This window comes from Hemitrygon akajei, chromosome 16 (assembly GCF_048418815.1).
Source record: "Hemitrygon akajei chromosome 16, sHemAka1.3, whole genome shotgun sequence".
Lineage (NCBI taxonomy): Eukaryota > Metazoa > Chordata > Chondrichthyes > Myliobatiformes > Dasyatidae > Hemitrygon > Hemitrygon akajei.
This window is the reverse complement of record NC_133139.1, coordinates 54295496-54319990: the sequence shown is the minus strand read 5'-3', so window position 1 is coordinate 54319990 and position 24495 is coordinate 54295496. Positions and strand designations below refer to the sequence as shown.

At 39.9% G+C, this 24495-nt stretch overlaps 1 protein-coding gene across 1 annotated transcript in view; it reads right to left on the bottom strand.

Moving 5' to 3' along the window:
* Positions 1-274: 274 nt before the first annotated feature.
* The window catches only part of tax1bp3 (Tax1 (human T-cell leukemia virus type I) binding protein 3), a 65622-nt gene continuing 41401 nt past the window's right edge, over positions 275-24495 (bottom strand). The window contains exons 3-4 of the mRNA XM_073068912.1: positions 17129-17206; positions 275-1776 (exon numbers count right to left, since the gene is read on the bottom strand). Of these exons, the coding sequence (XP_072925013.1) occupies positions 1642-1776; positions 17129-17206 (213 nt within the window). The 3' untranslated portion in view covers positions 275-1641. The remainder of the gene's footprint in view (positions 1777-17128; positions 17207-24495) is intronic.

Sequence of the window (24495 nt, the reverse complement as noted above, 5' to 3'; positions counted from 1 at the left end):
GGGTTGGTCGTGCCTTACAAGTGCGATTGAATTCTTTGAGGATGTAAAATACTTTGATGAAGGTAAGAGCAGTGGATGTAGTGTATATGAATTTCAGGATAAGGTTCCCCATGAAAGGCTCATTCAGAAAGTAAGGAGGCAAGGGATCCAAGGAGACCTTGCTTTGTGGATCCAGAATTGACTTGCCCACTGAAGGATGCAGTTACAGGATCATCACAACCACACAAAAAAGTGCTTTAGGCAATGAATTGTTCAATAAACTTCAGTACAGTGATCAACTTCAGAAAGTGTTTTTTTATTTATTGAAAGCAATTTAATTACAGTAATTGTGTAATATGCAATTTCATTTTTTCCAGATCATCCACCAGTGGATGCACACAGTGATTGTTTATATGTAAATACAAGACTAAAGTGAGACAGGATTTAAATCAAGTTATGCGGAAAGCCTGCAAAATATGTAGTGTAACCACTTGCTGACTAAAAAATGGAAGATTCTAACTCCATGGGTACAGGTTTAGGGTGGAAGGAGTATAGTCTCAGTCTGAAGGAGCCATGATACCACATGTATATTACCCCATTGAAGGAAGGCTACAGTGAAATCAAAAGGATCATGCAAATGCAGCAGTCACTGCAGTGAAGTGTTGTCACTGCATACTTTGATTTCTGACTAACAATCAGAGAATGAATCAGAAGGCACTTTAAGGAGGCCCTGAATAGTTGCCAAATTGTGTCATAGATAAAAGTAGCTCAGTATTATTCTAAATATGAATGTGGTACATGTCCTTTCGAGGATACATGTTATCTCAGTCAGAAGTTGTAGATACGTGTGAAGGCACAGGGTTTAGTTTAAAATACCATAAAAATATTCCTTAAAAAAATTAAAATTTAAGGTTGCTCTGGTGGATCAAGAACTTCAGGAAACCTGCCCAGGTTCAATATTTAAGGATGCAGATGTTTGCATTAAATTGTTGTTTTAAATGAAGCACATCAACCAGAGCATCATGCTTGCCGTTATCCAAAGCCAGTCACAGAATTCACACCACTATCAGCCACAGTTACTCACTAGTACATATCAAATAAAGCCGTGTAGTATCTGCCCAGTTTGGCATTGTGGAAATTAGACTTGTACTTTCAACTCAACTGTCCTTGCGGGGTGGGGGGGGGGGGTGTCAGTAAAATGAAGTATTTCTTAATATATCATTTACAAAAGCTTTTCTCTTTCAGTGCCATGTTTCCCAACAGCTTAGGGGCAGTTCAGCTCGCCCAAGGTTCCCACAAATGGTTTTGGTCAGCAAACCTGCATTTGGTTATAGGATCAAAGCCAATTAAAAAAGATTAAGTGTTCAAATAGTAACAAAGAGGAACTTTAATGCTGGTAACAAGCTTGAGATTCTGAGTCCTTTAAATTTGGTCCCACTAGTAATGTTGCTGAATCAGTTTAATAGTTAAGTATATTAAAAGGTAGGTTTCATGCAATTCTCAGTGAGATCTACAGTTATTTCGGGTGTTACATGGTCTGCCAGTGTTGAGGATTAACAGACCACAGTATGGAGCAAAAATTGAAGTTTTCAGCTACAGGATAATTTCTCAATAAATCATTACATTACATTCCAGTAGGCCACCAACTGCAGTGAGAGCTGCCTACTGCAGTGAGTGATGCAAGGCCTGCTGTAGAGATTTACGGGTTACCAGAAGCCGAACTACATCTTCATTTTTCTTTGTGAGACGTTTCCTGGCCTGGTCATGTGTTACCATCGTCATATCCCAACCATTTACCTGCAAAGGAAACAGAGATATTAAAGATAGAAATGGAGCTGCTTCTGAGGATGCAAGCACAAAGGAGTCGCCATTAGGCACCATTTTCTCCTTAGCTCCACCCACTATCATGGTCTTTATTGGGGCTTTGCTGTTGCATGCTTGGTTGGTGGAGGGTGCTGATGCTTTTTTTTACATATAGGGAGTATAGGGAGGGTTGTTGCTTTGCTGCTGCCTGTGTGTGGGGGGTGGGCTTTGGGTTCCTAATATTTTTAACTAATATCTATTCTTTGGGGCACTCCCCAGTTTTTGTGGATGCCTGTGAAGAACAAGAATGTCAGACTGTATATTGTATACATTCTCTGATATTAAATGGAACCATTGAACATTTATTCTTCATTATCAGTATAGCGTTTGACAGGACTTAGTAACTTAAGGAATGCTTACATGATATTAATCTTGCACATTTCAAAACTTTGTTTACTCATGTGTATAATTTTAAGATATTTTACATGTACAACTAGCTTCATATTCCTTATTTCTCATGAATGTGTGACTTAATCATCATGGGTTTGCTGCATTGAGTACCTATGCTTATTTCTCAGTTTTACTATTGTTCAATTGTATATGTGAGTGCTGTCCAAAAAACTACCTAGAGCTTGGATGCTATAGCTCAATTCCATGTTTAAGTGAGTAGAGTGAGTGTACACATACGCAAAATATTCCATCTTACTAGAAGATCACACATCTGTGATCTCCCCTGCCTCACACAGGCTTTACACTGATAGATGATTACTAGATGGATGTCAGCCAGTGAGAACAGTAAGAAGAGTTTAAAAGGAGACAGCTTTATAGAGCGGGCGACAGAGTAGAGGGAAACAGAGTAGGAAGGCTTTGCTCAACGGGGCTTCAGCGTAATCGGGTTGAGGCGAGGTAGGTTGCCTGAGTAGAATACAGACAGGAAGTATGTGTGTGAGGCTGGTGTTCTGTGCTCAGTGTCAGATGTGGGATATCCAGAAGACTCCTAGCCTCCCGGACGGCCACATCTGCGCCAGGTGCGTGGAGCTGCAGCTCCTTAGGGACCGTGTTAGGGAACTGGAGATGCAGCTCAATGACCTTTGTCTGATCAGGGAGAATGAGGAGGTGATAGAGAGGAGCTATAGGCAGGCAGTCACACCAGGGCCTGGGGAGATAAATAAGTGGGTAACAGTCAGGAGAGGGAAAGGCAGGAGATAGAGGCTAGAGAGCACCCCTGTGGCTGTGCCCCTTGACAATAAGTACTCCTTCTTGAGTACTGTTGGGAGGGGGGGGAACTGCATACCTGGGGGAAATCTCTGGCACAGAGTCTGGCCCTGTAGCTCAGAAGGGTAGGGAAAGGAAGAGAATGGCAGCAGTGATGGGGGACTCTATAGTTAGGGGGTTAGACAGGCCATTCTGTGAATGCAGGAAAGAAGCATGGATGGTAGTTTGCCTCCCAGGTGCCAGGGTCCGGGATGTTGCTGATTGTGTCCAAGATATCCTGAAGTGGGAAGGAGAACAGCCAGAGGTTCTGGTACATATTGGTACCAACGACATAGGCAGGAAAAGGGAGGAGGTCCTGAAAGCAGACTACGGGGAGTTAGGAAGGAAGTTGAGAAGGACCACAAGGGTAGTATTCTCGTGATTACTGCCTGTGTCATGCAACAGTGAGCAGAGGAATAGAGTGAGGTGGAGGATGTCTGGCTGAGGGTTTGGAGCAGGAGTGACCTGTACAAAAAGGACAGGTTGCACTTGAATCCCAGGGGGACCAATATCCTGGCAGGGAGGTTTGCTAAGGCTATTGGGGAAGAGTTTAAACTAGGATTGCTGGGGGGTGGGAACCGAATTGAAGAGATGGAGGAAAAGGTAGTTGGCTCACAAATAGAGAAAGCTTGGAGACAGTGTGAGAGGGAAGATAAGCAGCTGATCGAGAAGGGACGTGCTCAGACCGATGGTTTGAGATGTGTCTATTTTAATGCAAGAAGTATTATGAACAAAGCTTAGAGCATGGATCAGTACTTGGAGCTATGATGTTGTGGCCATTACAGAGACTTGGATGGCTCGGGGCAGGAATGGTTACTTCGAGTGCCAGACTTTAGATGTTTCAGAAAGGACAGGAAAGGAGTCAAAAGAGATGGAGGCATGGCACTGTTGATCAGAGATAGTGTTACGGCCGTAGAAAAGGAGGAAGATATGGAAGGATTGTCTACAGAGACAATGTGGGTGGAAGTCAGGAACAGGAAGTGGGTCAATAACTCTTTTGGTTGTTCTTTATAGACTACCCAATAGTAACAGGGAAATCGAGGAGCAGATAGAGAGACAGGTTCTGGAAAGGTGTAATAATAACAGGGTTGTCGTGGTGGGAGACTTTAAATCCCAAATATCGATTGGCATGTCCCTAGAGTGAGGGGTTTAGATGGGGTAGAGTTTGTTAGGTGTGTTCAAGAAGGTTTCTTGACACAATACACAGATAAGCCCATAACAGGAGAGGCTGTATTTGACCTGGTATTGGGAATGAACCTGGTCAGGTGTCAGATCTCTCAGTGGGACAGTATTTTGGAGATAGTGATCACAACCCCAAGACGTTCTACAAATATGTCAAGAGCAAGAGAGAGAGAGAGAAAATAGGACCAATCATGTGTGACAGTGGAAAAGTGTGTATGAAACTGGAGGAGATAGCAGATGTACTTCATGATACTTTGCTTCAGTATTCACTACGGAAAAGGATCTTGGCAATTGTAGGGATGACACAGCGGACTGAAAAGCTTGAGAAGGTAGATATTAAGAAAGAGGATGTGCAGGAGCTTTTGGAAAGCATCAAGTTGGATAAGTCACCTGGACTGGACAAGATGTACCCCAGACTATTGTGAGAGGTGAGGGAGGAGATTGCTGAGCCTCTGGCGATGATCTTTGCATTATCAATGGGATGGAAGAGGTTCTTTTAGATTGGAGTGTTGCGGATATTGTTCCATTATTCAAGAAAGGGAGTAGAGATAGCCCCGGAAATTATAGACCAGTGAGTCTTAATTCAGTGGTTGGTAAGTTGACGGAGAAGTTCCTAAGAGGCAGGATTTATGAACATTTGGAGAGGCATAATATGATTAGGAATAGTCAGCATGGCCTTGTGAAAAGGCAGGTCGTGCCTTACGAGCCTGATTGAATTTTTTGAGATGTGACTAAACACATTGATAATGGTAGAGCAGTAGTGTTAATGGATTTCAGCAAGGTATTTGACAAGGTACCCCATGCAAGGCTTATTGAGAAAGAAGGCACGGGATTCAAAGGGACATTGCTTTGTAGATCAAGAACTGGCTTGCCCACAGAAGGCAAAGAGTGGTTGTAGACGGGTCATATTCTACATGGAGGTCAGTGACCAGTGGTGCCCCTCAGGGATCTGTTCTGGGACTCCTAATCTTCGTGATTTTTATAAATGACCTGGATGAAGAAGTGGAGGGATGGGTTAGTAAGTTTGATGATGACACAAAGGGTGGAGGTGTTGTGGATAGTGAGGAGGGCTCAGAAGTTACAGCGGGACATTGAAAGAATGCAAAAATGGGCTGAGAAGTGGCAGATGGAGTTCAACCCAGATAAGTGAGAGGTGGTTCATTTTGGTTGGTCAAATATGATGACAGAATATAGTATTAATAGTAAGACTCTTGGCAGTGTGGAGGATCAGAGGGATCTTGGGGTCCGAGTCCATAGGACGCTCAGGTTGCGCAGGTTGACTCTGTGGTTAAGAAAGCATATGGTGCATTGGCCTTCATCAATCATGGGATTGCGTTTAGGAGCCAGGAGGAAATGTTGCAGCTACATAGGACCCTGGTCAGATCCCACTTGGAGTACTGTGCTCAGTTCTGGTCGCCTCACTACATGAAGGATGTGGAAGCCATAGAAAGGGTGCAGAGGAGATTTACGAGGATGCTGCCTGGATTGGGGAGCATGCTTTATGAGAATAGATTGAGTGAACTCAGCCTTTTTTTCCTTGGAGCGACAGAGGATGAGAGGTGACCTGATAGAGGTATATAAGATGATGAGAGGCATTGATCATGCGGATAGTCAGAGGCTTTTTCCCAGGGCTGAAATGGCTGAATGGCCCAGGGCACATTTTTTATGTGCTTTGAAGTAGGTACAGAGGAGATATCAGGGTTAAGTTTTTTTTACACAGTGGTGAGTGTGTGGAATGGGCTGCTGGTGACGGTGGTGGAGGCGGATACGACAGGGTCTTTTAAGAGACTCCTGGATAGGTATATGGAGCTCAGAGAAATAAAGGGATATTGGTAGCCCCAGGTAATTTCTCAGGTAAGGGCATGTTTGGCATAGCTTTGTGGGCCGAAGGGCCTGTATTGTGCTGTAGGTTTTCTATGTTTCTATGTGAACCAGGTAAGATGTAAACCAGGTAACTAGAAGAATAGGACAGTGGAACAAGAATTAGTTTACTGGAATAGTTCAAACTTTACCATAAACATAAGAGATTCTACAAATGCTGGAAATCCAGAGCAACATACACAAAATGCTGGAGGAACTCAGCAGATCAGACAGCATTCTGGAATAATGAGTTGAATATTTGGGCCAAGATCCTTCACAAGGACTGGAAAGGAAGTGGGAAGATGCCAGAATAAGAATACAGGGAGAGAGGAAGTAGTTCAAGCTGGGAATTGAGAGGTGGAAAAGGTTGATCACAGCCTTTGGTGGCTGTAAGAAAGGTGGCTGAAGAAGAAGAAATCTGACACAAGAGGAGAGTGGATGATGGGAGAAAGGGAAGCAGCAGGCACATCAGAGGTAGTTGATAGGCAAAGAAGGTGCCAGAACGATAAGAGGGGAGCCAGAATGAGGAATAGGAAAGATCAGGAATGGAGTGGGAGAAATTACCAGGCATTGGAGAAATCACCAGGCATTGGAGAAATCCATGTTCATGTTGTCAGGTTGTAATCTACCCAGACAGAATATGAGGTGTTGCTCCTGAAACCCGAGAGTGGCTTGATTGTCTATGAACCTGGCCACAAAGCCATCAATTTCATCATCCAAATCACTGACAAATAATGTAAAAAGAAGCAGTCATATCACCGACCCCTGCAGAACACCACTAGTCAGCAGCAGCCAACCAGGAAATGGTCCTTTTCTTCTGACTCTTTGCCTCCTGCCATCAGCTAATCCTCTATTGATGCTAGTACCTTTCCTGTAACATCATGGGCTCTTGTTAAACAGCCTCACACTTGGCACCTTATCAAAGGCTTTCTGAGAATACAAGTACACAACATCCACCGATTCTCCCGTCTATCCTGCTTGTTATTTCCTCAAAGAATTCCAACAGATTTAGACCATAAGACATAGGTGCAGAATTAGGCTATCTGGCCATCAAGTCTGCTCCGCCATTCAATCATAGCTGACCATGATTAGTAGCTTTCTTGTAATACCATTCGCTCTTAACTTGGTAAGCAGCCTCATGTGTGGCACCTTGTCAAAGGCCTTCTGAAACTCCATATATACAACATCCACCACATCCCCTTCATCTCTCCTACTTGTAATCTCCTCAAAGAATTCCAACAGGTTTGTCAGGCAGGATTTTCCCTGAAGGAAACCATACTGACTTTGTACCATCTTGTCCTGTGTCACCAAGTATTCCATCACCTCATCATTAACAATTGACACTAACATCTTCACAACCACTGAAGATCAGGGTAACTGGTTTATAATTTCCTTTCTGCTGCTTTCCTGCTTTCTTAGAGTGGAGTAACATTTGCATTTTTCCAGTCCTCTGGCACCATGCCACAGTTCAATGATTTTTGAAAGATCAGTTCTAATGCCACCACAATCTCTAACGTTACCTCTTTCAGAACCTTAGTCAGGGTGACTTATGTACATTTAGGTCTTCCAGCTTTTTCAGCACCTTCTCTCTTGTAACAGTAACTGCACCCACTTCTCTTTCTTCACACACAACATCAGGTATACTGCTAGTGTCTTCCACAGTGATGACTGATGCAAAATATTAATTTAGTTTATTAGCCATCTCCTTGTCCCCCGTTATTATTTCTCCTACCTCATTTCTAGCAGTCCTGTATCTACTCTAATTTCTCTTTTATTTTTAACATTCTTGAAAAAACTTTTACTATCCACTTTGATATTATTTGCTAGCTTACTTTCAAATTTTATCTTTTCCTTTCTAATGATTTTTTAAGCTGTTCTCTGTAGGTTTTTAAAAACTTCACAATCCTCCATCTTCCCACTAATTTTTGCCTAGTTGTATGCTCTATCTACAACACACACACAAAATGCTGGTAGAACACAGCAGGCCAGGCAGCATCTATAGGGAGAACAAGAGCCCATGGTGTTACAGGAAAGGTACTAACATCAATAGAGGATTGGCTGCCTGGCCTGCTGAGTTCCACCAGCATTTTGTGTGTGCTGTTGTTTGAATTTCCAGCATCTGCAGATTTCCTCGTGTATGCTCTATCTTTTGCTTTTACAATGGCTTTGACTTTCCTTGTCCTATTTTACCATTTGAGTATTTCTTCATTTTTGGAATACACATGTCCTGCACCTTCCTCATGGTTCCCAGAAAAACACGCCATTGCTGCTCTGCTGACATCCTTGCCAGCAGCTCCTTCCAATTTACTTAGGTCAATGCCTCCCTCATATGCTGTAATTTCCCTTACTTTACTGAAATACTGCTACATCAGACTTTACTTTCTCCCTATCAAATTTCAAGTTGAACATAATCATATTGTGATCACTGGTTCCTAAGGGTTCCTTTACCTTAAGCTCCCTAATCACCTCCAGTTCATTATATAACATCCAATTCAGTATAGCTGATCCCTCCAGTAGGTTCAACAACAAACTGCTCTAAAAAGTTGTCTCTTAGGCATTCAACAAACTCACTGTCTTGAGATCCAATACCAACCTGATTTTCCCAAGCAACCTGCATGTTAAGATCTCCCATGACTTCCATAACATTGCCCATTTGACTCACCTTTTCTATTTCCTGTTGTAACCTGTGGTTCGCCTCCCCGCCACTGTTGGGAGGCCTGTATATAACTGCCATCAATGTCCTTTTACACTTGCAGTTTCTTAACTCAATCCATAAGGACTGAACATCTTCCAATCCTATGTCACATCTTTCTAATGATTTGATGCCATTCTTTACCAGTAGAGTCACACCACCCTCTCTACCTACCTTCCTATCCCTCCAATATAACGTGTAACCTTGGACATTCAGTTCCCAACTACAACCATCCTTCAGCCACAATTCAGTGATGGCCACATCAACATACCCGGCAATCTGTAATATTGCAACAAGATAATCCACCTTATTTCTTATACTATGTGCATTTAGATACAACACGTTAAGTACCATATTTGCTATCCTTTCTGATTCTGCCTCTCTAATGATTTGATACTCAGCTTGTTGGCTGCAACTAAGTCCCATCAACTGTCATCCCTTCCTGACAATCTGACTGCACGCTATCTTTACTTTTTTACCATCTGTCCTGTCCTGAGTCCCTTCACTCCGGTTCCCACCCCCCTGCCAAGTTAGTTTAAACCCTCCCAACAGCTCTAACAAACCTGTTTGCGAGAATATTGGTCCTCTTAGGGTTCAGGTGCAACCCGTCACTTTTGAACGGATCATATCTCCCTCCAGAAGAGATCCCAATGATCCAAGAACCTGAAGCCCTGCCCCCTGCACCAGCTTCTCAGCCACGCATTTATCTGCCAAATCATCCTTAGTCAAGCAAGATCTTCCCTAATGAAAATCATGCTGACTTTGGCCTATTTTATCATGTGCCTCCAAATACCCTGAGACCTCATCTTTAACAATTGACTCCATCACCTTCCCAACCACTGAGGTCAGACTAACTGTCCTATAGTTTCCCTTCTTCTGCCTCTCCAATTTACAATTTTCCAGTCCTCCAGAACTATATGTGAATCCAGCGATTCTTGAAACACCTCCACAATCTCCCCAGTCACCACTTTCAGAACACTGGGGTGTAGTGCATCTAGTCCAGCTGACTTATCCACCTTTAGATCTTTCAGCTTCATAAGCACTCACTACTGCCTCCTGATACTCTAGAACTTCCAGCACACTGTTGGGTGTCCACAGTGAAGATGGATAAAAAAAATACTTATTTAGCTTATCTGCCATTTCTTTGCCTCCCATTACTATGTCTCCAGCATCATTTTCCAATGGTCCGATATCTACTCTCACCTTTTTTTAAAAACTCTTTATATATCTGAATGTTGGTATTGTCTTTGGAAGTATTGACTAGCTTGGATCACATTACTCAATATTGCCTTCTCTGCCTGGGCACTTCAAATACTCATAGCAATGGGAATACTATAGACTAATATTTTGGTTTGTTTCTCCTTATGAATGTAGTTGCCTTCTGTTGGTTTTTAAAAAGCTTCCCAATCCTCTAACTTCCCACTAATTTTGCTCTATTTTTTGCCCCTCTTTTGCTTTTATGTTGTTTTTGGCTTCCCCTGTCACAATTGTGTCATCCTGCCTTTACAATACTTATTTGGGATTTACATGTCCTGCACCTTCCAAATTTTTCCCAGAAACTTCAGTCATTGCTGTTCTGCTGTCATCCTTGCTAGTGTCCCCTTCAAGCTAAATTTTCAAGCTCCTCTCTCATGCCTCTGTAATACTGATACATCTGACTTTCAGCTTCTCTCTCTCCCTCTCAAACTGCAGAGTGCATTCTATCATATTATGATAGTCTTATATGATAATATTATCATATTTCCTCTGGCAACTCTTTTCCAGGTATCACTACCTGAAGTTACCTCTCAGGTTTCTTTGAAATCTCTTCCCTCTTTTATCTGTGCCCTTGAGTTTTGGACTCCCCTACCCTGGGAAAAGACTATGACCAGACACCCACTCTTCTATAAACTTCTATGCAGTCACCTCTTATTCTCCTAATGCACTAAGGAATATAGATCAGCATGAAAAGCCTCCCCCTATAACTCATGCCCTCTAGCTTAGGAAGCATTCTCGTAACTCTCCCCTGTACCCTCTCCAGCTTAACAATGTATTTCCTATAATATTGTGACCAAAACTATACACAAGTTCAGTCTCACCAATAACTAGTGTACTGATCAGTGAGCTCAGACTGTAGCTTCACACTACTGGTGGCTTACATGACCGTTTGCACTGCTTCAGCTGAGGTTCACCAACCCCCCCCCCCCGCCCCACCCCAATAGCAGAAGTAGAAGGAGGGGCATCCGACCACATTCAGTCAATAACAGCAAACAAGTGAACTGCCTCATTTACTTCAAAATCTCCATTTGAAAAATCATTCTCCAGCCAGGTGGATTCACTGAACCAACAGAGGGTACTGACCTCTGCAGGATCTGGAAGCACAAGTACACACTGCACTGCACAGAGGGCAAATAAACTGCTTGACCCAGCATACACCAGCTGAGGTTCAGCCCATAGCTCCTAAAAAAGAACATGTCATATCTGAACCCAGAGAGGGGCCAAGGGGACAAATCATTCACAATCCAAGCAACCGCCAACAATCAATGACAAGGAATGGACACTAAAGAAATTACAAATGTTAAAACTAGAACTAAACCTAGGTGCTTGAATAGAACCATGTGATAGTTCAAAACGTAAAACACAGCCAGTGACAGGTTAGTGACCAAAATACATTAGAAACTCCCAGACTCTCATACATCTCAACTACAACCCTTCCCATCCTGTTTGCACTTCCCGTCTCTGTTCCTCCTGTTCCATCACATCTTTTCTGATGACTTGGCTTTCCCCATTGTTTTATTTGTAAAGGCAGGAGCATAATCAATCATGACTTTCAGATTAGCAAACTGCAGTCATATGAGGCACGGATCACTGCTCTCTTCCTCAAATATTCAACACTACAGTTCCCTACCACTTATTTCCCTTTGGCCCATCCACCATCCCTCCATGTACTCTGATATTTTTCTCTACACGGTTCCTAACCTTAAAACTATTTAGTCACCATCTATCTCTACTCACCTCATTCAGAGCAGAAAATGGCCCTTCACCCCACCACCTCCAGTAACATCTGCATGGATCACATTACCCAATATTGCCTTCTCTGCCTTGGCACTTCAAATACTCATCTAAATACCCAGTATATGTTGTGATCCCCCTCTATCACCCCAAGCATTGCCACACTTCAACCACCGTTTTAGACCATGAGATATAGGAGTAGAATTAGGCCATTTGGCCCATTGAGTCTGTTCCACCACTTCATCATGGATTTTCCAATTTTTCTCTCAGCCTCAATCTCCTGCCTTCGCATCGTATCCCTTCGCATCCTGACCAATTAAGAATCTATCAACCTCTGCCTTAAATATATATAAATATGGGCTCCACAGCAGCCTGTGGTGACAAATTCCACAGATTCACCAGCCTCTGGCTATAGAAATTCCTCCTCATCTCCATTCTAAAAAGACACCCCTATTCTGAGACTGTGTCCTCTATCTTAGACTCTCCCACCATAGGAAACATCCTCTCCACATCCACTCTACGAAGGCCTTTCACCATTTGATTGGTTTCAATGAGGTCACCCCTCATTCTTCTGAATTCTAGTGAATGCAAGCCCAGAGCTATCAAATTCTCTTCATATGACAAGCCATTAAATCCTAGAATCATTTTTGAGAACTTCTTTTGAAGCCTCTTCAGTTTCTGCACCTTCTTACTAAGAAAATGAGCCCAAAACTGCTCAAAACACTCCAAGTGCTTTATAAAGTCCCAACATTACATCCTTGCTTTTATATTCTAGCCCTCTTGATATGAATGCTAACACTGCATTTGCCTTCCTCACCAGACTCAACCTGCAAATTAACCTTTAGGGAATTCTGCACAAGGACTCCCAAGACCCTTTACACCTCAGTTTTTTTGCATTTTCTCTCCATTTAGAAATAGTCAATCCTTTCATTTGTTCTACCAAAGTGCATGACCATACTGTTCCCAACAATGTATTCCATCTGCCATTTCTTGGCCCATTCTCCTAATCTGTTTAAGTCCCTCTGTAGTCACTCTACTTCCTCAAAACTACCTGCCCCTCCACCTATCTTCATATCACCTGAAAACTTTGTAACAAAGCCATCAATTCCATCATTAAAAACATAACGTAAAAAGAATTGGTCCCAACACAGACTCCTGTGTAACACCAACAGTCACCGGCAACAAACAGAAAAGGCTCCCTTTATCCCACGCTTTGTCTCCTGCCTATCAACCACTGCTTTATTCATGCTTTACTGTGTCTTTACTGTGATACCACGGGCTAGTAGCTTTTTAAGCAGCTTCAAGTCAAGTCAAGACACTTTTTATCGTCATTTCGACCGTAACTGCTGGTACAGTACACAGTAAAAACAAGACAACATTTTTCAGGATCATGGTGCTACATGAACAATACAAAAACTACACTGAACTACGTAAAGCAACACAAAAACTACACTAGACTACAGACATACCCAGGACTGCATAAAGTAACACAGAATAACAATAAATAATAAAACACAGCATTGCAATAAATAACAAACAGGACAACAGGCACAGCAGAGGTCAGTAGGTTGGTAGTCCGATGGCTTAGGGGAAAATCTGTTACATAAATGAACAGCTGAATGGCGGCATCCGGGATTCCGTCCATTTCTGTACTCCTGCTGAGTATTTTGTTGCCACAGATATAGTCCAACTTAATGTCCATTGGAGAGCAGAATGGATGGGAGAGCCGGCCAGCTCAGGCTTACTTTTTTCCTGGCACAGACTCCTGCCTGCTCGCCTCGCTTCCACTTCCTCGCACACCGCTTATGGCGTCCCCACCTCTGGCCACCAGCATCAGGCGACTCCGAGGACTGCAGGCCCGATTCCCTCAGCAAGCCGAGGTCGCGCAATCTAACCAGCAGATTTTCATGAAGGTTTGTTTTTGGGCGATCTCTGTATTGTAGCAGTATCTGGCGATGGTAGATAGTCACTCTGTTATCCATTGCCCTAAACCCTAATTGTGCCTTAAAATTAAATTTAAAAACTAAATTAAAGTAGCACCAGATCCGAAAGGCCACTGCTGCCATGTGCCGCACCACCTACAGGACTACATATGTGGTACTGTCAAAGGCCGCCTGAAAATCCAAGTACATAACATCAAACGATTCTCATTTGTTAACCTTGCTTGTTGCTTCTTCGAATAATTCCAACAGATCTGTCAGGCAAGATTTTCCCTTGAGGAAACTATGCCAACCATGGCATATTTTATCATGTGCCTCCAAGTACCCTGAGACTTAACCCTTAATAATCGACTTCAACATCTTACCAACCACTGAATAGCCTTTAGTTTTCTTTCTTCTGCTTCTCTCCATTCTTGAAGAGCGGAGTGACATTTGCAATTTTTCAGTCTTCCAGAATCTACTGATTCTTGAAAGATCATTTCTAATACCTCCACGATCTCTTCAGGCACCTCTTTCAGAACCCATCTGAATGTATGAAGGCAACTTACCTGCCTTCAGACCTTTCAGTTACCCAAAAACTTTCTCTCTAGTTACGGTAATTTCACACACTTCATGGCCCCTGATACCTGGAATTTTCACCATACTGCTTGTGTCTTCCACAGTGAAGACTGTAGCAAAATACTTTACAGTTCATCTGCCATTTCATTGTGCACCATTACTACCTCTCTATCATAGTTTTCCAGCAGTCCAATATCCACTCTCACCTCTCTCTTACAACGTATCTGAAGAAACCTTTAGTATTCTCATTAATATTATTGGCTAGCTTATTTTTGTATTTCATCTTTACCTTCTTAATGAGTTTTTTTAGTTGACTTCCGTTGCTTTTTTAAAAGTTTCCCAATCCTGTAACTTCCCATTAATTTTGCTCTATTATATGCCCTCTCTTTGGCTTTTATGTTGGGTTTGACTTCTCTTGCTAGCCATGGTTGTATCATCTTTCCTTTAGAATACTTGTTCTTCTTTGGGATTTATAAATCCCATGCCTTCTGGATTGCCATCATCCCTGCTGGTGTTCTTTTTCTATCAATTCTAGCCAACTCCCCTCTCATGCCTCTGTAATTCATTTGACTCCACTCCACCTGACTTCAGCTTCTCTTTCTCAAATTTCAAGACAAATTTTTTCACCTTTCTCCATGGGGTTATGATCACTTTTTCCAAAGGGTTCTTTTACCTTGAGCTCTGTAATCAATTCTTGTTCATTGCACAACATCCAATCCAGAATTAATACTCATCAGTAGGCCCAATACTTCTTCCTCCTCAACCTCTAAACACCCTAACATGCACTCAGCGTTTAACTCCTCGTCCTCCATGTCCTTTTTCCTTGATAAAACTGAAGAAAATACTTAAATACCTTACCTACATTCTCCACATCCAAGCAAATGCTCCCCTCTTTATTCTTGAATGGTCCTACACTCTCCCTAGATATCGTCTTGATCTTGATGCATGTATAGAATGTCTTGGGATTCACCTTAATCTTACTTGCCAAACACTTTTTATGGCTCCTCCTGACTTTCCTAATTCCCTTTAGTTCCTTTTTGGCTTCTTTATAATTCTCATGTGCTCTGTTTGATCCCAACCAAAGCTTCACATTCTTTTCCTTCTTGGCAAAATTCATCACCTTTCTGGACATCTAAGGTTCTCTCATCTTTCCAACCTTGTCCTTCCTTCCAACAGGAACATAACTTTCCTGTACTGTGTGCAATTGATCTTTAATCACCCTCCACATATCTGTTGTGCCAGAAAAAAGTGTTACAATTATTTCCTGCATAATGCCTTCATAATTTGCCCTACTTCGATTTAGGAGAGTCAGGGCCTCGGAAATCCCCTGCCTTGTACCCTGGGCTACTATGGGAATCACCACATCTGGCCTGCCTAGACATCTCTGACTTCTGTTTCCAACAGTGATTTGTTCTTTAATCCCCCCTCCCCTAATTCTCCAACAATGCACTTCCCTCTAAAGATACATATTCCCTGCACTTCCTTGTAATTATGAAAGACTTCACCCACATTCTCCAGTTCCATGCACAGATATTATTTATTGATTGAGATGCAGTATGCAGTAGGCCCTTCCAGCCATTCAAGCCATGCCACCCAGCAGCCCCTCATTTAACCCAAATTTAATCACAGTTTAATTAATACAATGACCAATTAACCTACCAACTGGAACATAAGACCATAAGACACAGGAGCAGAATTAGGCCATTTGGCTGATTGAGTCTGCTCCACCATTCAACCACGGCTGATCGCTTTTTCTGACCTTCTCCCTGTAACCCTCCAATCACGAATCTATCAATCTCTGCCTTGAATACACCCAAAGCCCGCACGTGGCAACAAATTCCACAAAATCACCACCCTTTGGTTAAATAAATTTCTCTGCATCTGTTTTGAAAGGGCACCCCTCTATCCTGAGGCTGTGCCCTCTAGTCCTAGACTCTCCCACCATGGGAACATCCTTTCCACATCTACTCTGTCTAGGCCTTTCAACATTTGAAAGGTTTCAATGAACATCTTTGGTCTATGGGAGAAACCAGAGCACCTGGAGGAAACCCATGTGGTCATGCAGAGAACATACAAATTCCTTACAGAGAGCAGCAGGAATTAAACTGGGTTGCTGGTACTGTAAAGCAGCACACTAAGCTGAAGTGCTACCCTAATCTAGTCCATGGCCTCCTCTAATGGTGCGATAAGGCCACACTCAGGTTAGAGGAACAACACCTTATCTTCTGTCTGGGTAGCCTCCAACCTGATGGCATGAACATTGAATTCTCCAGCTTCCAGTCACAGCACCCCCCTTTCTGTTTCCCTCTCTCACCTCATCTACCTGCCCATTACCTCTTCCTGATGCTGCTCTCCCTTTCCTTTCTTCCATGGTCTTCAGTCCTCTCCTATCAGATTCCCCCTTCTCCAGCCCTTTACCCCTTCACCAATCAACGTTCCAGCTCTTTACTTCACCCCCTTCCCCCAGTTTCACCTATCACCTCGTACTTCTTCCTCCCCTCCCCCACCTTCTTACACTGACTTCTCTTTCTTTCTAGTCCTGAAGAAGGGTCTCAGCCTGAAACATCGACTGTTTACTCTTTTCCATAGATGCTGCCTGGCTTGCCAAGTTCCTCCACTATTTTGTCCATTGCTTTGGATATCCAGCTTCGGCAGATTTTCTTGTGTTTGTGTATCTTTGATAGGACCTGTTCTTCCCCTGGTAGCCCTCTTACTTGAGTCTCGTTGATAACCTTGCCCTTTATTTCTACCTCCATCTTATTTCTGCCACCTTCCCTGTCATTCCATGGTCTAACCCTCGTGTTGCTGCTCCTGCTTCTTCAAAAACTTATTGCTTCAATTGATTATGATAATATTTCAGAACCCCCACCTGCATTATCTTGTCCCCGATCTGCAGTCCTGCAACTTCAGCTGGTCCACCTTCTGAGATTCTAGTAACATATATACCCTGTGAAAGCAGAACAATTGGTTATGGCAATGAAATGTATGCTGCAAGTTAATTCAGACTCAATAACCAATGATGGTGACCCAGAAGGAAGACAGAGCACAAAATTAAACAAGCAAATTATATAAACACAAATTTCAAGATATTTTATGGACACAAAAGATAAAGTAAAACATTAATCCTCGAGGGGAGTGAGGAATTAATGATTGGCAACAGAAATGGCAGTGATGCCAAATATAATATGGAGTACCTCTATACCTTCTACCAAAAGGAGAATTCCCCAGTGGTCGACCATTTTAATTCCAATCCCTATTCCAACATTTCAGTCCATAGCCTCCTCTTGTGCCATGATGAAGTCACTATCAAGAGTGGAGCAACACCTCATAATCCATCTAGGTAGTCTCCAACCTAATGGCACGAATACCAATTTTTCCTTCTGGTAATAATATAGTTCCCTCTCCTTCCCTCTTTTTCAATACCCCATTCTGGCCTCTTTTCTCTTATCCTCACTTGCCTATCACTGCCTCCTGGTGCCCGTCCTTCTTCTCCTTCTCCCATTGTCCACTGTCCTCTTCCATCAGATTCCTTCTTCTCTAGCCCTTTACCTTTCCTCCCTATCTGGCTTTACTTACTTTTCTTTCTTTTTAAATCTTTTTATTAATTTTAAGAAAAACATAAGTGAAATATGAATACAAAACGTTTGAGAGTACATAATTAATAGTTTAAATAGACAATCAGATATGTAATAATCAATATATAAAGCCTCCCAAACTCATAGTATTAATGTAAAAGAATCGAAAAAGAGAAAAAAAAACCCAAAAAAAACTAAAAGAAAACTTTTAAAAAAAAACTAACCAACATGGGCAATTGCATAATGTCAAATACATACAGTAGTGCTGATAACTCCAAACCTCCATCCAAATAATTAAGGATAATAACAGTAAGGTTTAGGATCAGACCATTTAACTCATATGAAAATGTTGAATAAATGGTCTCCAAGTTTCCTCAAATTTAACTGAAGAATCAAAAACCACACTTCTAATTTTTTCTAAACTCAGACAAGAAATAGTTTGAGAAAACCACTGAAATACAGTTGGAGGGTTAATTTCTTTCCAATTCAGTAAAATAGATCCTCTAGCCATTAATGTAACAAATGCAATCATTCGTTGAGATGAAGCGGATAAACGATTATTATCTATCATTGGTAAACCAAAAATTGCAGTAAAAGGATGCGGTTGGAAATTGATATTTAAAACTCTTGAAATAATATTAAAAATATCTTTCCAATAATTTTGTAAACAAGGACAAGACCAAAACATATGAGTCAATGAAGCAACATCAGAATGACATCTGTCACAGGTTGAATTAACATAAGAATAAAATCGAGCAAGTTTATCTTTAGACATGTGAGCTCTATGTACAACCTTAAATTGAATTAGTAGATTCCGGATTTTAAGCCGCTACTTTTTTCCCACATTTTGAACAGCTTTGAACTTTGCGGCCTTTAATACGGAGCGGCTAATACATGATTTTTTTCATGCCGCCTCGTAAACATTTTGCCTCATAACAGTAGACCAATAAAATTGATGAGTAGTTCACAGAGGTCCAATGAAATTGTACGATAAATCAAGCGCACTTTCACAATTAAATTATTGTAAATCAGTCATTTGTACTCACCCTCATCAACATGGAAAACACTCGAAGCATTGTGCTGCCTTATGGCAGTTATTTAGTTTATAATATTTTCGCTTAGTAATTCATTTTCTAGTTAAAGTTAGAAGAGTTTTAACTATATTTGTTTTCTGTACTACATCGTGGGATGCTATGACGTCACACCCGGTTTCGCGGTGTCTTGTGGGAAAAATGCCGTTTGTGATAAACGGAAAGGAGGGGGTCGAGCGGCGGAGCGAATGCTACTTTTAAGTTAAAGGCGATCAATAACTTTTCCTGGTAGGCTGCAGTATATATATTTTTTACCAGTCGTTAGGAGATATTGGAATGTTGTTCAGTAAAGAAGTATACGCAACGTAGATTTAAAAGTAGCCGCGTTACGGGCACGGTTCGAAAAAAAGCATTTGCAATATGTATTTGTTTTTGTTACCATATGGATTTAATTAAAAGTTAAAAAATCCTCACGTGTAATATCTTTCTGTGTAAATATCTCATATTACAACGTGGGACACCTGCGGCCGAAAATCCGGTGCGGCCTAAAATCCGGTGCGGCCTTTACAATTAAAAAATTGATTTTATTTCTAAAATTAGAGCCAGCGGCTTTTAATCAGGTGCGCTCTGTAGTCCGGAATCTACGGTAGGGCATGTTTAGCACAAATAGAGGACGACTTTACCAATGATAAAATTTTTTCCCATTGCTCAGTAGATATAGGACAATGCAATTCTTCTTGCCATTCCTTCTTAATTTTTTCTGATACATCTAGCTGTACACTCATAATCATATTATAAATGATAGCTATTAAACCCTTTTGACAAGGATTGAGGGCTAAAATTCTTTCTGTAATGTCCAATGGACATTCTTTCGAAAAAGACTTTAATTCATTATACAGAAAATTTCTGACTTGCAAATATCTAAAAAAATGGGTTTTAGGTAAATTATATTTACCTAATATCATGAAAACATGTTATACCTTTTGTTTTCCATAATAGAAAAGCTTGATCTATAGATGAAGGCCAAAAGAAGTACCGTAGATGTCGGATTATAAGCCGCTACTTTTTTCCCACATTTTGAACAGCTTTGAACACTGCGGCCTTTACTATGGTGCGGCTAATGCATGATTTTTTTTCATGCCGCCAAAAACATTTTGCCTCGTAACAGTAGACCAATAAAATTGATGAGTAGTTCACAGAGGTCCAATGAAATTGTATGATAAATCAAGCGCACTTTCACAATTAAATTATTGTAAATCAGTCATTTGTACTCACCCTCATCAACATGGAAAACACTCGAAGAAAAGCATTGTGCTGCCTTTATGGCAGTTATTTAGTTTATAATATTTTCGCTTAGTAATTCATTTGTTAGTATTTTCTAGTTAAAGTTAGAAGTGTTTTAACTATATTTGTTTTCTGTACTACATCCCGGGATGCTATGACGTCACATCCGATTTCGCCGCGTCTTGTGGGAAATACCGGTTTGCGATAAACGGGAAGGTGGGGGGGAGCACATTAGCCGAGCGAAAACGCTGCTTTTAAGTTAAAGGCGATCAATAACTTTTCCTGGTAGGCTGCAGTATATATATTTTTTACCAGTCGTTAGGAGATATTGGAATGTTGTTCAGTAAAAAAGTATACGCAACGTAATTTGTGTGTTACCGATACGTATGTATATTTAAAAGTAGCCGCGTTACAGGCACGGTTCGAAAAAAAGCATTTGCAATATGTATTTGTTTATGTTACCATATGGATTTAATTAAAAGTTAAAAAATCCTCACGTGTAATATCTTTCTGTGTAAATATCTCATATTACAACGTGGGACACCTGCGGCCTAAAATCCGGTGCAGCTTGTACAAGTACAAAATTGATTTTCTTTCTAAAATTAGAGCCAGCGGCTTTTAATCAGGTGCGCTCTGTAGTGCGAAATCTACGGTAGTTAGATATTATAGGACATGACAGCATAAACTTATTCAAGCCAAAAAATTTATGAAATTGAAACCAAATTCGTAATGTATACTTGACTATGGGATTAGTTATCTGTTTATTCATTTTAAATAACGAAAAAGGAAGTGAAGATCCTAAGATTGAGATCAATGAAAAATCTTGCACAGATTTACATTCCAAATTTACCCATTGTGGGCAAGCAGCTGTAGTCGATTCTTGTGTCCAGAATATTAAATACCGTATATTAACTGCCCAATAGTAAAATCTTAAGTTTGGTAGAGCCAAGCCGCCCTCCTTCTTAGGCTTCTGTAAGTATTTTTTGCCTAGTCTAGGAATTTTGTTCTGCCACAAATAAGAAGATATTTTAGAGTCAACCAAAGATTTAGGAATAAAAATTGGTAATGCTTGAAATAAATATAAAAATTTAGGAAGTATCATCATCTTAATGGCATTAACTCTGCCTACCAAAGACAAAGATAATGGAGACCACCTATTAGCAAGTTGCTTAATTTGATCGATTAAAGGTAGAAAATTAATTTTAAATAAATCTTTGTTTTTTAGTAATTTTAATACCTAAATAAGTAAAATAATCTGTAACAATTCTATATGGTATATGATTATAAATTGGAACTTGCATATTTAATGGAAATAGTTCACTCTTATTAAAATTCAATTTATAACCAGAAAAGTTACTAAATTGAGCGAGCAAAGAAGAAATAGCAGGAATGGATCTTTCAGGGTCAGATATATATAATAACAAGTCATCCGCATATAATGATACCTTATACGTCGTCTCCCCACGGGTAATACCGAAAATATTGGGTGATTCAAGAATAGCTATAGCCAAGGGTTCTAAAGCAATGTCAAATAATAAAGGACTTAAAGGACAACCTTGCCTTGTACCACGAAATAGCTGAAAAAAAGAGGATCTTTGATTATTGGTAAAAACCGAAGCTAGGGGTTTATGGTATATTAATTTAATCCATGATATAAATTTTGAACTAAAATTAAAATGTTGCATTGTATTAAATAAATATGGCCATTCGACTCTATCAAATGCTTTTTCGGCATCTAAAGAAATGACACATTCTGGTATTTTAGATGAAGAGATATAAATAATATTAATTAATTTTCTAATGTTAAAAGATGAATAGCGATTTTTAATAAATCCAGTCTGATCTTCAGAAATAATTCGAGGTAATATATTTTCTAATCTAATAGCCAAAATTTTACTAAAAATCTTAAAATCCGTATTCAACAAGGATATAGGCCGATAGGAGGCGCATTCAGTAGGGTCGTTGTCTTTTTTAAGAATTAAAGAAATAGAAGCTTCATAAAAAGATTGTGGTAGTTTACCTATACTTAATGCATCTTTAAAAATTTTACAAAGCCAAGGAGAAAATATGGAAGAAAAAGATTTTAAAAATTCTGTAGAAAAACCATCTGGACCAGAAGCTTTACCCAAATTCATTGAAAAAATAGCCTTTTCTATTTCAGACTCCGTAATAGGTGTATCCAAAAATACACTATCCTCAACAGTTACTTTTGGAATATTCAATTTCCTTAAAAATTCATTTATTATAGAAGAGTCCTTAGTACATTCTGATTGATATAAGGAATTATAAAAATCTTGAAAGGCTTTATTTATCTCTTTGTGATCGATCGTCAAAGTACCATCTTGTTTACGAATCCTAGTAATCTGTCGTTTATCCAAAACAATTTTCAATTGATTAGCTAGTAATTTACCAGACTTATCTCCATATATATAGAATTGGGCTTTTGATTTAATTAACTGACTTTCAATCGAGGAGGATAATAGTAAGCTATGCTCCATTTGAAGTTCCACTCTTTCTTTATAAAGTTCTTTGCTAGGGGTCATTGAATAAATCTTGTCAATTGCTTTGATTTTATCAACTAGTATTAATATTTTAGAATTAGTTCGTTTCCTAACTCCAGCAGAATATGAAATAATCTGTCCACGAATATATGCCTTAAAAGTATCCCACAAAGTTCCACTAGAGATCTCTGCTGTAAAATTTGTTGAGAAAAACAAATCAATTTGCTGTTTAATAAAGTTGACAAAGTCAGGATCCTGCAATAAAACAGGATTAAACCTCCAACCTTTAGTATTAATATATGAATCCGTCATCTTAATAGATAACTTCAAAGGTGCATGATCAGATATGGTAATAGAGTCATATTTACAATCCATAACATCTGTAAGTAAATGGTGATCAATGAAAAAGTAATCAATTCTTGAGTAATTATGGTAAACATGGGAAAAGTATGAAAACTCTTTGTCGTTAGGGTGTAAAAAACGCCAAATTTCACAAATAGCTGAATCAATCATAAAAGAGTTAATGAGAGAAGCAGATTTATTCGGAAGAGTTTGGGTGGGCTTGGATCTATCCATCAAAGGGTTTAAACAACAGTTAAAATCCCCACCCATTATCAATTTATATTGATTCAAATTAGGAAAGGATGTAAATAAACATTTAAAAAATTCAGGACAATCAGTATTTGAAGCATAAACATTAACTAAAACAACTTTTTGATTAAAAAGTGGACCAGTAATAAGCAAAGATCTACCTTGCGGATCTGAAATTGTTTCATGATGTATAAAAGAAGTTGATGAATCTATAAAAATGGAAACACCTCTCACTTTGGCTTGCGAATTTGAGTGATACTGTTGGCCCTTCCAAAACCTAAACAACCGTTGACTATCCACCTTCCTTACATGAGTCTCTTGTACAAAAATAACATTAGCATTCATTCTATGGAATACTTTGAATGTTTTTTTCCGTTTGATTGGATGATTTAAACCATTAGTATTCCAAGAAACAAAGTTAATAGTCCTATCCATATTGACAATATTTATTACAATTAACACATAAGTTTGAAAAAAAAGTGAACTCATGAACCCGGAAGAAGGAAGTAAGTTCAAGGAGAAACCGGAAGTCACGGCACTGCAACCATTTTTGTAGTTTCATATAAGCCCATGAAATAAAACTAAGCAGAAAGCAAGCAAAAAGAAAAGAAAAAAGAAAAATCCCCCTCCCTCCACCCTCAAAACCCCAGGAAAAAAGCCAAAAAGAGGCAAGCAATCTAATACTAAAATTACCCCCGTGTCTCAAGACGGCAACTCAGACGCAACAAAGTTAAAAAAAATACAAACAACCCACATTATAAGAGAGGGTTGGTATAACAAAAGTTAAAATATAAAATTAGTATTATAAATGTATATAAACAAAAGGGTTAAAAAAGAATTAAAACGATAAAACCCATAAATGACTAATACTGGATTGGTATTTTAAATGGAAGTTTAAAACTTTCAAACACATCAAAACAGATATGACGTTCCAAGCACTAAAGTCTGCCGGGAAGAAGAAAGGACATTTTTTTTTTAAAATCTTAATATTTAAGTGTTAAGAGTATAAAAAAGCATATATCAGCTTAAAAAGAAAAGCAAAAAGGAGAAAAAAAACCCTAATAAGTTATTTTCAACGCTAATAGGTTAATAATATGGAAAAATAATAAAGTCAAAATGAACCGAGCAAAAAGAGCTTTAACCGTATATAAGAAATACATGTAAGCCATACCCAAAAAAAACCCAAACATCATTCTGTAACAGATCCAAATCTATAGGCTAAATTACATTAGTCAGCCCGATAGAATGTCATTG